The following is a 13,107-nucleotide window of genomic DNA, read 5'->3' on the forward strand; positions in this document are numbered from 1 at the left end:
GGGTTATTCTCACAACACTGGCTACAAGCAGTTTACACTTCTTGAGCACCTAAACCTCAGTAGTGCATCCTCACTGTGTTAAAAGCAATTCTATGACCCAAGTGGAAAAAGGAAAACTCACCGGTTCCGTTCCTTCTTTTGCTTGATTAGTTGAATGAGTTCTTTGTCTAGGTATTCTTCTTCTGCCTCTTCTTTCTCTTCCTGTTTTCTGTCATGGGCATCAACGTTGTCTTTGTGCAGCTGACTGGAGATGTGCTTGGCATATGCTGACAAACCCACCAGCGTCACCCTGCACACCCGGCATTCATGGCTGCTATCCCTAGGAAGAGAGGCAGAGGGTGGACTTTCAACTCTGCCAACTGGCATGGCAGATAGCTCTGATCTTACTTTGTTTCCTCTGAATGTGCTTGAGTTCAAGGCAACTAGGTTTTGCTCAGTATATTTAAGTTATTTGGATTCTCTGGCTTTTTCTTTCAAGGTTTAGTTTTTTGATGGTCAGTTTTTACAAGATTTTTTTCCAACAATCAAGAGGTAAAAGACTTGGTAATAAAGCTGTGTTAACTGGGAGGAGGAATTCTTCTTGAATTGTTGTACTCAAAATCTATTCAGAGGAAACATAGTGAGCGAGGAGGCAGAATGAAAGGCTTCCAGAGCTAGCAGGAGCTCTGAAGCCCATCCATGCTGCCAGCTGCACTGGGGAAGCCTGGTGACAGCTTCTACATTTAATCCTTGCTTGAGCCTTCCCCCAGTGAAATTTAGAAAAGGGAGGAGGCAGTACATGGATACAGCCAATCCTGATACAACATAACCTAAACTGGGACAGCTGAGACTGCTGCCTGGAATCCAAAGACTCCACAGCACAGTGATGATGGGAGGGTGTCTTCAGTTCACTGTACTTTATTTGGTTCAAGTGTGCATGAGGTCTGCTTTCTACTTTAGAGGACTTATCTTAAAAAATATAGAAATAATTTCAGCTGGAGAAAATTGACAGCTGTATCAGACAAATGGCTTTACTCATGTTACTGGATTAAGGTTGCAAGACTTTAACTTCTTTTTTCTTTTTAAAAAATTCAGATTTCTAAAACCACAACACTTGTTCTTCTAACAAATTCTTTCAATACTCCAATGTACTTAAAGAAGTACATTGTTAACTTCCTAAACAAGGAAAATATGTTCACCAGATTAAAAAAAAAAATATCAGAAAAAAATTAATCGGAGCATATTCCACTGCAAATAACTCAGCAGGACCAAGATGGGATTCACTGACTGCCTCCACAATGCTGCTTTCAATTCTGCCAGTGAATTCATAAAAGCAGATCTCTATGTACCCATGGAGCACTTGACACCAAGGTCACAGAACAGAAGCATTGTAACACAACACACAGTTCATGACTAGTGTCAAGAAAATGGGATTCATAAAGGAAAAAGACAAACATGAATTCTTTTTTTTTTCAGTGAACAGTTAAAAATAAAATGAGAGAAAGATCAAAAGATGCATATTCACTCAAGGTATTAAGGCAACATCTTTATTGGAGTGGTCAATCAAGTGTCATCAGCTATGTTTTATTTATTCTCGGTATCAGTAGTTTTCTCTATTAATATAGCTGAGATATTTATTCAACACAGACCCATCTAGAGATGGCTTTATTTTAAACAGCTTAAGTATTAAAAAACAAATTTTTTTATGTTTAATTATTCTGTATGTTGCAGCCTAATTAATTTCAGATTAAATATTAAGATAAATTTCACTTATTACATCAGTATCTTCCAAATTTAGACTGTAATTTCCAGAACTAGGTGTACTTAATTTTGTACATGTTCCACTCACTAATAAATATTCAAAGCCTATATCCTATATATTGTACTTTGGGCTATCTTATTAATGCAATAAAGATAACCAAACCAGTATACTTTATTGACTAATGTCATTGGAAGAATCTTCTTCACACTCATAAATGGCACAGCTGTGCATAGACTTATTTTTAACTTAGATCATCACACAAGGCAAACTGCAAATAGAAAGTTGGCTTCTCACTGAAAAAGATGCTCTTTTTACATAACATTCCACTTCAATCATAAGGATTCTCAACAAGAAACACACGCCAGTGGTTCTAATGCGGTAGTAATTAGGTTTTAAAGAACAATCCACATCCTTCATAAGACCCATGTTTCAATTATTTCATAAAACTTTTACCATCCTCATTTATAGACTAACTAGCAAATGCAAAGTTTTATTTACTTTGGACAAAGCCAGTGAGTAAACAACAGGAATGAGGACAAAGAACTTGTTTCTACCACTTCTAACTTGCAAGTTATTAATTACAAAACTGTGGTTCTTGCACACACTGACAGTCTGAAAAGACAAGACTTCCTGACCTGCCGATAATCTATAAGAGCCTAAAGAAAAAAACTAACACTTTTTTCTTTATGAACAACTGCTTTAACTGAAGATAAACTGGCTAGGAGTTCAGATAGAGACACTCAGGGGAATTTACATTTCCTGCAGTTCTATACTTTTCCTATATCCATTAATGCCATCCAGATCAAGCACAGTCCATGACACACACTGATCATGTCTATACATTCCCCTACCATACAGGAGCACCATAGAATCTTAGTTGTTCAACAAGACAGCCAAAAGAAGTTTGAGGTAAACACAACAAAAGCACTCTCAGTATGAAAACATCCAAGAGCTTTATTTACTGTGTGCGTACTTCAGAATGTAGATTCAATGTCCCTTGTAACAAGAGCACCATTTCACTTTCAACTAAAAACAAACAAAACCCAAATATGCTACTGCTTTGTACTTGGCATCCAATTCTGCTTATACATCACAAAGAGTAAGACTTCAAGAAAAGGAGAAGAGTCTTAAAATGTTTCCAGAAAATTATTCTAGCCCTTGAGATTGCTAAGCTAACTTCAAAAGGAAAAAAAGTAAGAATCAATGTGTGCATTTCCTTTACCTCTTCCATATAGGAAGTCTGTACAGTGACTTCCAGTTGGATACTAAATTTCAAGGTAGCAAGATGTTGATACTCTACACACTTTAATGTTACGCAATGTTACACAATTCAGCCACACTCATGAGACTGTTGCTTTTGCTTCACATTTTCTTTTTGAAGTATGCTGCTGTAAAGGACTCCTAAAAAGCTTCTAATTAAATTTAAATGGGAGGAAGAAGAAGGGGCACAAAAGAGAGAACAAGGCTGCTATTCCACAGTGACAAATTAAAATCATCATTCTGAGAACAAGCATCTTCTATGCATTCTTCTGAAAGAGTAATAAGGACAGATAGTTACATTAGTAATAAAAAATGTAATGATGATGAACATCAGTCCTATGGAAATGCAAAACCAAAAATTGTCTATTAATTTGCAAGCCACTGCAGACACAATATATAACTTCTAGAAATTCATGTTACTTTCCAGAGCCATAACTAAACTAAAAACAAAAATAAAATGTAGAAGGCTAGAAAAAAGATGCCAAAATAAGTGAAATTTCAGAATCATTGTCAGAAGAAGACAATCCAGAACAGAAGTGCTCCACAAGTTAGCCGACCAGAAGCCAAAAGTCAGTTTCTAGCACAGAGAGCATTCTGGCTTTTTTCCCTGTGTATAAGATAGATGTCTTGACAAAATGAATCCCTCACACCTCAAAAAATAGAAAGAGGATTACCTTCAGTCCTTTAGAAGGTGTTTTAAACAGATTTGTTATTTGTTAAAGTTTGTGCTGCAAGATGATTAGAAATTAATTTGTAGATCAAATACTCAAGTATTTGACAGTATCTAATGTCTGTGGCCATCTCAAAATCCATACACCTGAAATAACTTTTAAGTGTAGTCTGGTTGCAACCTAATTCCCTGCTATTAGAATGATATTTGAATATCCCTTAACTCCCCTTTCAACCTTCTAAAGGTTTCAAATACAACAAGGAAATCTTAAAGAAAACACCATCCAGCATGGTTAGGCCTCTTAATCAAGCAACTGGACCATGGTGCCAAATGATAGTCACTCATGCAGGTATCATTCTCACAGTGCTTCAAAAGACCAACAATTGTTTTTACATCACTGAAAACTTAAAAAACCCAAAAAAATTTTAAAATAAAAATACCACTGTTCCTAATTCTGACAAAGGCAGAAACCAAGTGCTTGCAAAAAAAAAGAAGTATGAAACTGTCAAGAATGAAGTAATTTTATTTCACTGATGTCAAAGCAATGCAGGTGAGCTACCTTTCATATCACTGTTTGCCTCCTGAGTTTCTGACATCATGAGAACATGTTTATAGCCAGCTGTACAACAAGGCATGCTAATAAAGTGAAACGTAAAAATAAATTGTGCAATTCGGCTTGTATGGGAAATAGGTCAGGAGCTCTTCCAGAAAGTGAATACAAAATGGCACAAGGAAGAAGGATGCAAGATTGTTCTCATACCTTCCCTTCAGGTTTTCCAGTTCTCTGTGGTGAAGCATGCTTCTCATATGTTCTTCCATCTCCTGCAGAAAAAAAATGATTGATGGAAACAAAACACTGTATCATGTCTGAAAAGCTCATTTTTGAGAATTCTCCTGCCTTGCACAAGGGTGTACTCTACTCCTGCAGGGCTGTAGCAGTTGCCATTCCTGTTTCTGTGACAATGAAAGTACAAGCAGGCACACCTGCAGGAAGTTATGTTACCTTTCCCAAGAAGAACACACGTGAGCCATTAAAACTCAACACAATGGAAGCAGAATTCCAAGAGAAAGTCAAATAACAGTGCATGTAGCGAAGTTTATTAGACTGATTTTTGACAAATTACTGTTGAGAATAATTTTAATTAAAAGTCTCATTAATACCACTCTTCAGTACCACAGTGCCTAAAACAGTTTCCCTGTGCAATCTGAGCAGTTTCTCTGCATTTGTATTATAAGACAGCTGTAAATTCATCATCACATACTATTTTATTCAGCTAGATACTTTAGAAACTGATCAATACATGTCAGCTTGCTGTTTACAGCAGCCCTGATCCATGAACTGCAGTACTGTTATAATTATTTACTATTGAAAGGGAGCTGCCAGAAGAGAAAGAATGTTGATCACTCAGCAAAAGGAAGCAGTCCAGACGACTTAACTTCTTTTTGGTGCTTGACCCAAAGTGTTTGGAGGTTTTCAAAGACCAGATACTAATCGCTATCCTCTTTAGCCCTTGAAATCCTATCTGCAAAGGGAAAACCCTGAAGAGTTGTGTGAATTAAAACACTGGCATTTGCCACATCTCTACATGCCATGTGGCTAAACAGTACATGAAGGTCCATTAAGAAACACTCAGTTTCAATGCAGACTTTGCATAAATACACAGCACACAGAAAATGGACACCAAGCTGACACATTAATGAAAACACATGCTGTGCTACACAATTCCATTTGGTTCTTCCACATGGAAACACACACTTCCCAAAGGAATCTAAAAAATCATGTATTACATATTCTTCCCATATCACAATTTACAGCCAAATAGTGCTTTTCCCTTTAGTATCTTTATCAAATAATATAATAAACCTCAAAGACCTCACTGTTTTTAACATTCAAAATCAAGCATACTGTACAGCTCACTTCAAGAAAGATACTTCAAAGCAAATATATTCTCTAATTTGAGATAGATTTAGGGGTGAAAGGAAATTGTACTTTGCAGAATTTTAAAATGGAAGCATTTCTCATTCATATTTCATATTAATATCTACTGATACATGTCAAGCATTAATTATTTACCTTTTTTGAGTTGTACACAATGTGACATAATGCACATTTTCGTTGCTGAACCATGCTTATGACTCTGGAAATATCTTATCCCATACCTGCAAATAAAAACAATTGTAAAATAACCAACATTCACAGTTACTTATTTTATTAAATAAAGCAAGCAAAGTTACTATTCATGAAAACTATAGTGCTGAGCTTAAGAGAATACATGCCTCTCGTGTACAGTAGAATTTTTTTAATACTCGGCATTTTTGTATTTGCACAGAAAAATACAAATCCTTTCAAGTTTAGCTATCTTATATTAGGCAACTTCAGAGCTAATTTAGTTAATAGCATCAAAATTAACCAGCAAGAGCCTTCTTCAAGAACTCTCCTCCATAACTACAAAGTTAATTCTAATTAGTCAACATTGACCTTCTTTATCAGGGGCATCAAGACCTCCAAATCTGGTACTGACTAGAAGCTGTGAGCAAAGGCAGGAACAGGATTTTTACCAAATCCAGATTACCTAGTTAAAGCAGGTCTGATATTCAGTTGTTTTGTCCAACTATAAACAAAAATCAGCAAGTAAAACCACAACCCTTTAAGTCCAAAGCATAGCTTTTTGACAAGTTACTCTTTCCCTAAAGATCTGTATGTCCATCTACATATAAGGTACCAGCATCTGTCCAGGTCAAAGGGGAAGAAATTGAGAGTTGCAATAGCATTTTCACCATTAGACAACAGAAAAGGAGTTTTCTCCCTAATAAAAATCCCCATCATCATATTAAAACACATTTAAAACACAGCAGGAGATTCAGTCACCTTGTGTTCCCTAGCCACCATTCTTGATCTCCCTGAGACATCTGACAAGTATTTAAATATGCATTTTTTAGCTTCATCACATGGGCATCTGATATATTTGAATCATTAGTAGCAGCTATTTATTTTGACATATAATCCCCAACAAAGATCTAAGGTTATTCAAAACTTTGCACCAGCCTGCATATAAATTCATATAGTGTCAGTGATGTTCATGCATGCAAAAGCACCTGCCATCATGGAAGGTCAGGATACAGAAATACAATCTTTTGGAACAAATTATTTTGAAAGCATTTATAAAGACCATAACTTAGTTTTAAACATATTTCAACTGAGACAGCAGTTAAGGAAAATTTAAGCTAATATGAGTAGAGACAGAAAATAAGATATTGCAGATTCCTGATTCTGTTGTGAGTTATTAGGTGAATGTAGCAGCACATCATCAATATACTCTTTATACACAGATCTGTGCATCTGCAACAGATCTAAAGGAATTATTAATGATCATACACAAGTGACAAATATTTAGATGCCTATCCAACATAGTACAGCTGGTTTAATGCAATTAATATGGAAGTGCTCATGGAAAGCAAGGCTGCTAATCCTTGCACCAATTTCAGACACTTCCTTTTACATTAAAATATTTTGTACTCCCCCAACATTCTTCACTGGCACTACTTTGTAATTTAGTGGAGTAATACCCTACATGTGCCCAAGATCTCAAGATTACCCAAGTATTTACAGAATCCCTTCTGCACTGGGCTGAAGGCAGCATGGGACTTAAATCAGGAAGAGCAGGCCAGTTAGCACGAAATATTAAAAAGCTTCCACCAGCAGAGCTAACATTACACCTGTTTTGGCTAATTAAAACATATAGTAATGATACACGATTACAGGAAGAGTTTTCGGCAAGCTGCCCAATCAGCTGGGCATTACTTATGCCAGAGTACTAAAAATACTAATAGAATTCAAATGCTATTGGCTGTCACTATGAAAAGGGAAACTTTCAACTCTATAGAGAGAAGCCCTTGGAGGCATGGATTCAGAAATAAAGAGATTTGGTAGATGTTACAGGGACTGGGAGAATACAGACACACATTCTATTTCCAGATGACCTCCTGACTTACTGTCTTACATAGATATAAACCACTTCCCATCATCTTTAGTTTTCTCCCAAATGCTGCTAAACCTATAAAACCCCATGGTTCACTTTAATCAAGTACTTCAATTTTACTGTAAAAGAACTTCCATGAAGTAATTTGAATAACATAAGATATCAAAGATATTTCTTAATCAAAAAGAATCAGACAGCTTTTGAAACGTAGTCACTGCATTCATCTTATCATATACTGGTCTGTTCAATCTCAAAACTTCCATTGTTCATGAAGAAACTTCAGAAACAGAGCTCTCTCTAGATAAATGGAGGCACATTTAAATTCTTAAAAACCTCCACATGCTTTAACAACTTTCAAGCTTTTATCAGCTTTAACACCTTTTGCTTTTGAAATCATTAACTTGCCGTGTAACACAGAAAATAACTTTTTAAGAGACTTGAGAAGGAAGATGAGCTACTTCAAAAATGAGCACACTGCAAGCAAAGATAAGAATTTGCCAAAAAGACCCCACCACCATATAAAAAGAACACATCTTAAGAGCAAAATGTAAAGCCTTTGAAACAAATGAGATATTACAACAACTTAATATTTTGAGGGAATGTAACTGTTCTATGGATGATTTATTAATTTGTTTTAAAGGCAAGGGATGTACTTTACAATTATGCCATGTAAACACAACCTGCCCATAGCCTGAACTTGTACAGAGCTTGGAAACACCACACAGTTTTCATTAAACTAAGCAAGTCTGCTACAGAGATTTTGGAGAACCTTCCTCACAACTAAAAATAGTCTAAAAAAGAAAATTAGGCATTAGACTACTTCCTGCTACAACATCCATTTGTCCATAGTTATTCAATCTTACCGGATAACATACATTAAAAATGTACGTCAAGATTAAATCTGCTACAGATTAGTGGCTGAACACTCTGACTATATAAAGCCACAAGTGCCAAGGAGTGGGGTGTGCAGCCTGGCATTCCAGCTGCCTAGAAATCCTCAGGAGGCTTCAAAGAGATCAGCAGTGCTGGCCTGTCTAAAGGCCTGCCTAAATGCTGCATGTCCCTACAGAGAGCAGTGGAAACTCAACACTTAAGAACAGGAGGCTACAAATTCACCGTGCAGAATGTCCTGCAGCAACATGCTCAGCACATGCTCAGCTCCTTGTGGAGATGTCACTACTTAGTGCCTTACTGTCCTGTCTCCTGCAGTAACCAACTGCACACATACCAGCTGAACTGCAGAATAGTAATAATACAGAGCCCTAAGCTCCAATTTCACCATCTTCAGCAGGATTCACATGGAATAAAGCACCAGCATTCACAGACTATCTTCCTTTCCAAGATTCATTGCCCCTGAAGCATCTGAATTCACCATGCATCCCCTACTAGACCACAACTTCTACTAATAACCTTAGCCCTCCTTCTGGGCACATGTGTGAGGCACTAACTTTCCTTCTGAGATATTGACCTGTGCACCCTAATCCAGGCAACAAATGAAAACTTAAGGACTTACTAAAGTTAAGTCATGCCAAACAGCATGATTCTCCTCCAGCACTCTGTCAGGCACTGTACAAACTACTTTGTAGTTGGTTTCTTACTTGTACAGGCCAAAGGAGAAAACTGTATTACACTCCAGAAGTTAAAATACTTGTACCAGAAGCAAAACTTTTAAGGTAAATTTCTCCCTGCATTCCAAGATTGAATTTAATCCATGTGATAAACTAAGGGTAGTCTAGACCCCTGAGCACTGAATCAGCACCACTACACAGAAAATGTTTTAATTGGGCAGACAAGTGCTCAACTGTTTTGACATCAAGCCAGGAAAGAAGAGTTATTTCACAGACCAAAGTTCTTTAAGCTCTGTTAAAAGCAATAAAATTTACCTCACTAACTAGCCTAGAAAACATCTAGCAGACTGTTTGAATATTATCCCATGAGTATGGCTGGGATTTTTACAATATACACGGAAAGTCTGCTGAAGACAAGGACACCACAGAGAAACAGCTTAGATTAGTGCAGGCACAGAACACCTGGCAGGAATACAGAGTTTTCACTGACTACTGTTTTTATTTAATGTAAATATAAGGACAGGGCACAGACCATAAGAACATATACACTTTAAGCTACAACCAAATCTCATCTTTCCAACTCCTATACATAAGCAATGCTAATAATTTCCTAATATACAAAGTAAGTTTCCTTGCTGTAAATCAAGATAATTTCTCTCTACTGAAACGAAATGTCTTATCCACAAGATCTTTCCACAACTAGAAGATTCAGGAATATATTCTGTCCAAACTGAAATGGAGAGCTGTTCAGCATTATTGCTGTATGCTGTCATTTAGAACACCTAAAACCCACATACCTGGAAAGCTTCTGTTTTCTCCCACACTCCCTATTTGGTTTAAGGCATATGCAAGTTTTGTTTTCTTCAGATGTTTTCCTCAAACATCACACTTCCTGGGCTTACTAAAATAGCTATTCCCCTTTCCAAACTGCCCAAAGCACTTTAAAAGAATCGTTCAAAACTAGACACAGTACTCCAGCTAACACCCCTACTAGCACCCATAGGAGAAGGGAGATGTCTGTGTATCCCTACTACTATTACAGCCTCAAACATAATTGATAATGACTGAGACAAAGCCTTACCAAGAACCAACACAGTGATCCACAAGATGTGGGGGAAACAACCTAATTAAATATTCTGTTTAAATACTTTAATCTAATAATTTAAATATTTCTGTGACTTACGTAAGTATTCACATCAGCTTATTCTGGCAACCTTGAGTCACTTTATAAAGGGTCTTCACTATACAGACCCTTTTAAGAATGACAGAAATACCCAACACTTATTTTTACACTTATTTCTGTAACATTTAGTTGTATCATTTTTTCCCCTTCCTAGGCTATTTAAGCTCATCATATCCTTCACAGGTATGCATATGACGTCTCTTCCACTGATAATAAGTGAAGAAAAAGGACTCAAAAGCCACATCAAAACAGATTACTCCAGACACCCTATCTATTGCAGTTAGACAGAAACAGGTGCCTGGCCTTGTCAAAATAACTCAAGACTCCCTAAGAGAGATCTGTACATACACAAGAGAACAAGCAGGGAGAGCATTCAGTAAGTAATTGGGCTTCTCTTATTTATAGTGGCATTACAGAATATGAAGAATCACTGGAGAGTGATTTGAAGCACTCAAACCAAGGCAGTCCAGTCACTCTTCAGTATAAAAAGCTTTCATGCCAAAAATTTCAAGTTAATGATCTCAAACATTAGATACTAGTCATTAATGACCATGTAATAGAAACACAGGGCTCTGCCTAAATGATCACATCTCTGTAATGCACTTTGTCCCAGGGCTGAACCCCAGCAGCTCTATCACAATAGGATCAAAATGTAAAATAGTCTAGGACTTGATGAAATAAACCCAAAAACCTCACATTATAAATATAAACCACAGTTTTATAAAAACAAAGAAGTTACTAGTAAGGTATAGTATCCTCTTACTTTGCTAGAATCAGCTGGATTCAGGTAACACCTCAAATCTTATGACACCATCTGGTGGCAGAGTTCACAGAAGATTACCAGATGTTAAAAAAGAGCTTTAACAATTTGAATTTGATTCTGAACAAATTTAAATTTTATTCTGGATATCTTATGAATTATTTATTTTTTAGTACAAGTGGCAGTATCTCTGTACACAATTTAGGTACACATTTAGAGGACAGTGACTGCTGTTACTCTGTACTGGATTCACAGCCCTGCAGGAATGAAGATGTCTTTAGCTGACATCTCTTCAAATACATGACATTTTTGAACATAGGGTATAGAAGCTACCTGAAGTTTGGTCACAGTGACCAAACAGACTTAGCTAATAATAAACAAGCATAATTTGGGTAAAACCCGTGTCTTGTTCCAAACTGAAAATGCCAGAGTATAGCACCTATTTAGCTAACTTTACACACAAAAATCACTCATTAGTGGAACATTAGTGCAAGTGCAATCGCCTTATACTGCCAGTTCAGCTGAAGTCAAGCAAGCACTTTAAAAAAAAAAAAAGCCAAAACATTATTCAGTTGCTTTTAACAGGAGAGACTTCAGGATAAAAAAAAACCTATTTTCCAAGGTAAAAAGTTACAGAGACACATTGCACAGGCCTTAGAGCCTACAACAGTAAACCCAAATACTGCACTGTTAATGGGAATAAGCTTCTAAACTTCAGAAAAGCTATTAATCAAATTTTTGGAAAGCTTAAGAGTTTGGAAGGGTTTTTTAGGCCAGGATCTCTCAGCCCAGCAAAACAATCAATTAGTTTAATGCAGCAATTGATATTTAAATGAAAGAAGCAGCAAATAACTGAAGAACAACAATAAGCAGCAGAGATATAGGAAATGCAATCCCGGAAACTCATGTTGAAAACAAAGTCCACAAATTCTCAGTCCTCTTCTCTCTCAGGTCACACCACCTCAGAACCTATCTGTTCTTTAAAGTTGCACTTCATCAGATGTAGGAGGGAAGGTGAAAAGGAAAGTTTTCTACTTGCATGAGAAGATTGTTACCAAACCTCCATCAAGCAAGAATACTGAAGCATGAACCTTAATCATCAAAGCCACTTGTATCCAATGTTACGTAAACTTTTACGAGTTGACGTTCACACGAACCCCCGAACAGTTCTTAATGTAAGTTTGGATTTGAACTACTCTGTGTGCAATGATAAATGATTAAATCCAAACACCTCATATTTCACCATACTATTATCACCTGTTTCAGGCTGCCAGTCCCACTCCTTTTAAGTTACCAGATATTTATCATTAAACTCATACATGCTTTCAATTCAACACATTTTTAGCTATTTGCTTATTAGGAAGGCAGCAACTCTGTACTCATTTACGCTTCATCCCCGGAAACATTTCTGGCAGGTATGAAGAGGCAGCAGGGCAGCTACACACCTGGGACAGAGTCCTCCGCTCTGCTCTGCTGTAGAACAGCAGAGCATCAAAATCCAGGGACCACTACAGCACTAGGGGATGCTCACAAGGCAAGGCAAGGCAAAGCAAAGCGCATGCCCGCCCCAAGGCGAGATGCCCGCTGCTGCAGCCCCTCTAGGCCAGGCTCGCCCTGCTGCCCTCCATAGGCCACCCACTCCCCATCGCCCCCGGCCGCCACAGCGCTCCCCAAGCCCACTGCCCCCTACAGCCCCGGTACTCACGGATCGCACCCCTCTCCAGGGCAGCGGCCCGGCAGCCCATTCCCCTGTGGGACCGAGGAGCCCCGGCCACCACCGCCCCGGGACCGGCGGCCGCACGGCGCCCGCACCGGGCCCAGCCCGCAGGACCGCGCGGTTTGGCGGGGCCGCAGCACGGCCCACCAATGGGCGGGCGGGACGGCGGCCGCGCTGCACGCTGGGAGGCACGCCTCTGCGTGCCCGCGGGGCCTGCCGGGAAATGCA

General features: G+C 38.1%; 1 protein-coding gene across 2 annotated transcripts in view; it reads right to left on the minus strand.

The window, feature by feature from the left end:
- Nucleotides 1–13,038, minus strand: part of ZNF106 (zinc finger protein 106) — a 38,689-nt gene extending 25,651 nt beyond the window's left edge. The window contains exons 1-4 of one of the 2 annotated variants that reach the window (XM_056493960.1): nucleotides 12,868–13,038; nucleotides 5,746–5,831; nucleotides 4,432–4,493; nucleotides 122–319 (exon numbers count right to left, since the gene is read on the minus strand). In XM_056493960.1, coding sequence (XP_056349935.1) covers nucleotides 122–319; nucleotides 4,432–4,493; nucleotides 5,746–5,799 — 314 coding nt within the window. In that variant the 5' untranslated portion in view covers nucleotides 5,800–5,831; nucleotides 12,868–13,038. The remainder of the gene's footprint in view (nucleotides 1–121; nucleotides 320–4,431; nucleotides 4,494–5,745; nucleotides 5,832–12,867) is intronic. The other variant, XM_056493962.1, reaches the window with a different exon arrangement.
- Nucleotides 13,039–13,107: the final 69 nt, after the last annotated feature.

Source organism: Oenanthe melanoleuca, chromosome 5 (assembly GCF_029582105.1).
Source record: "Oenanthe melanoleuca isolate GR-GAL-2019-014 chromosome 5, OMel1.0, whole genome shotgun sequence".
Taxonomy (NCBI): domain Eukaryota; kingdom Metazoa; phylum Chordata; class Aves; order Passeriformes; family Muscicapidae; genus Oenanthe; species Oenanthe melanoleuca.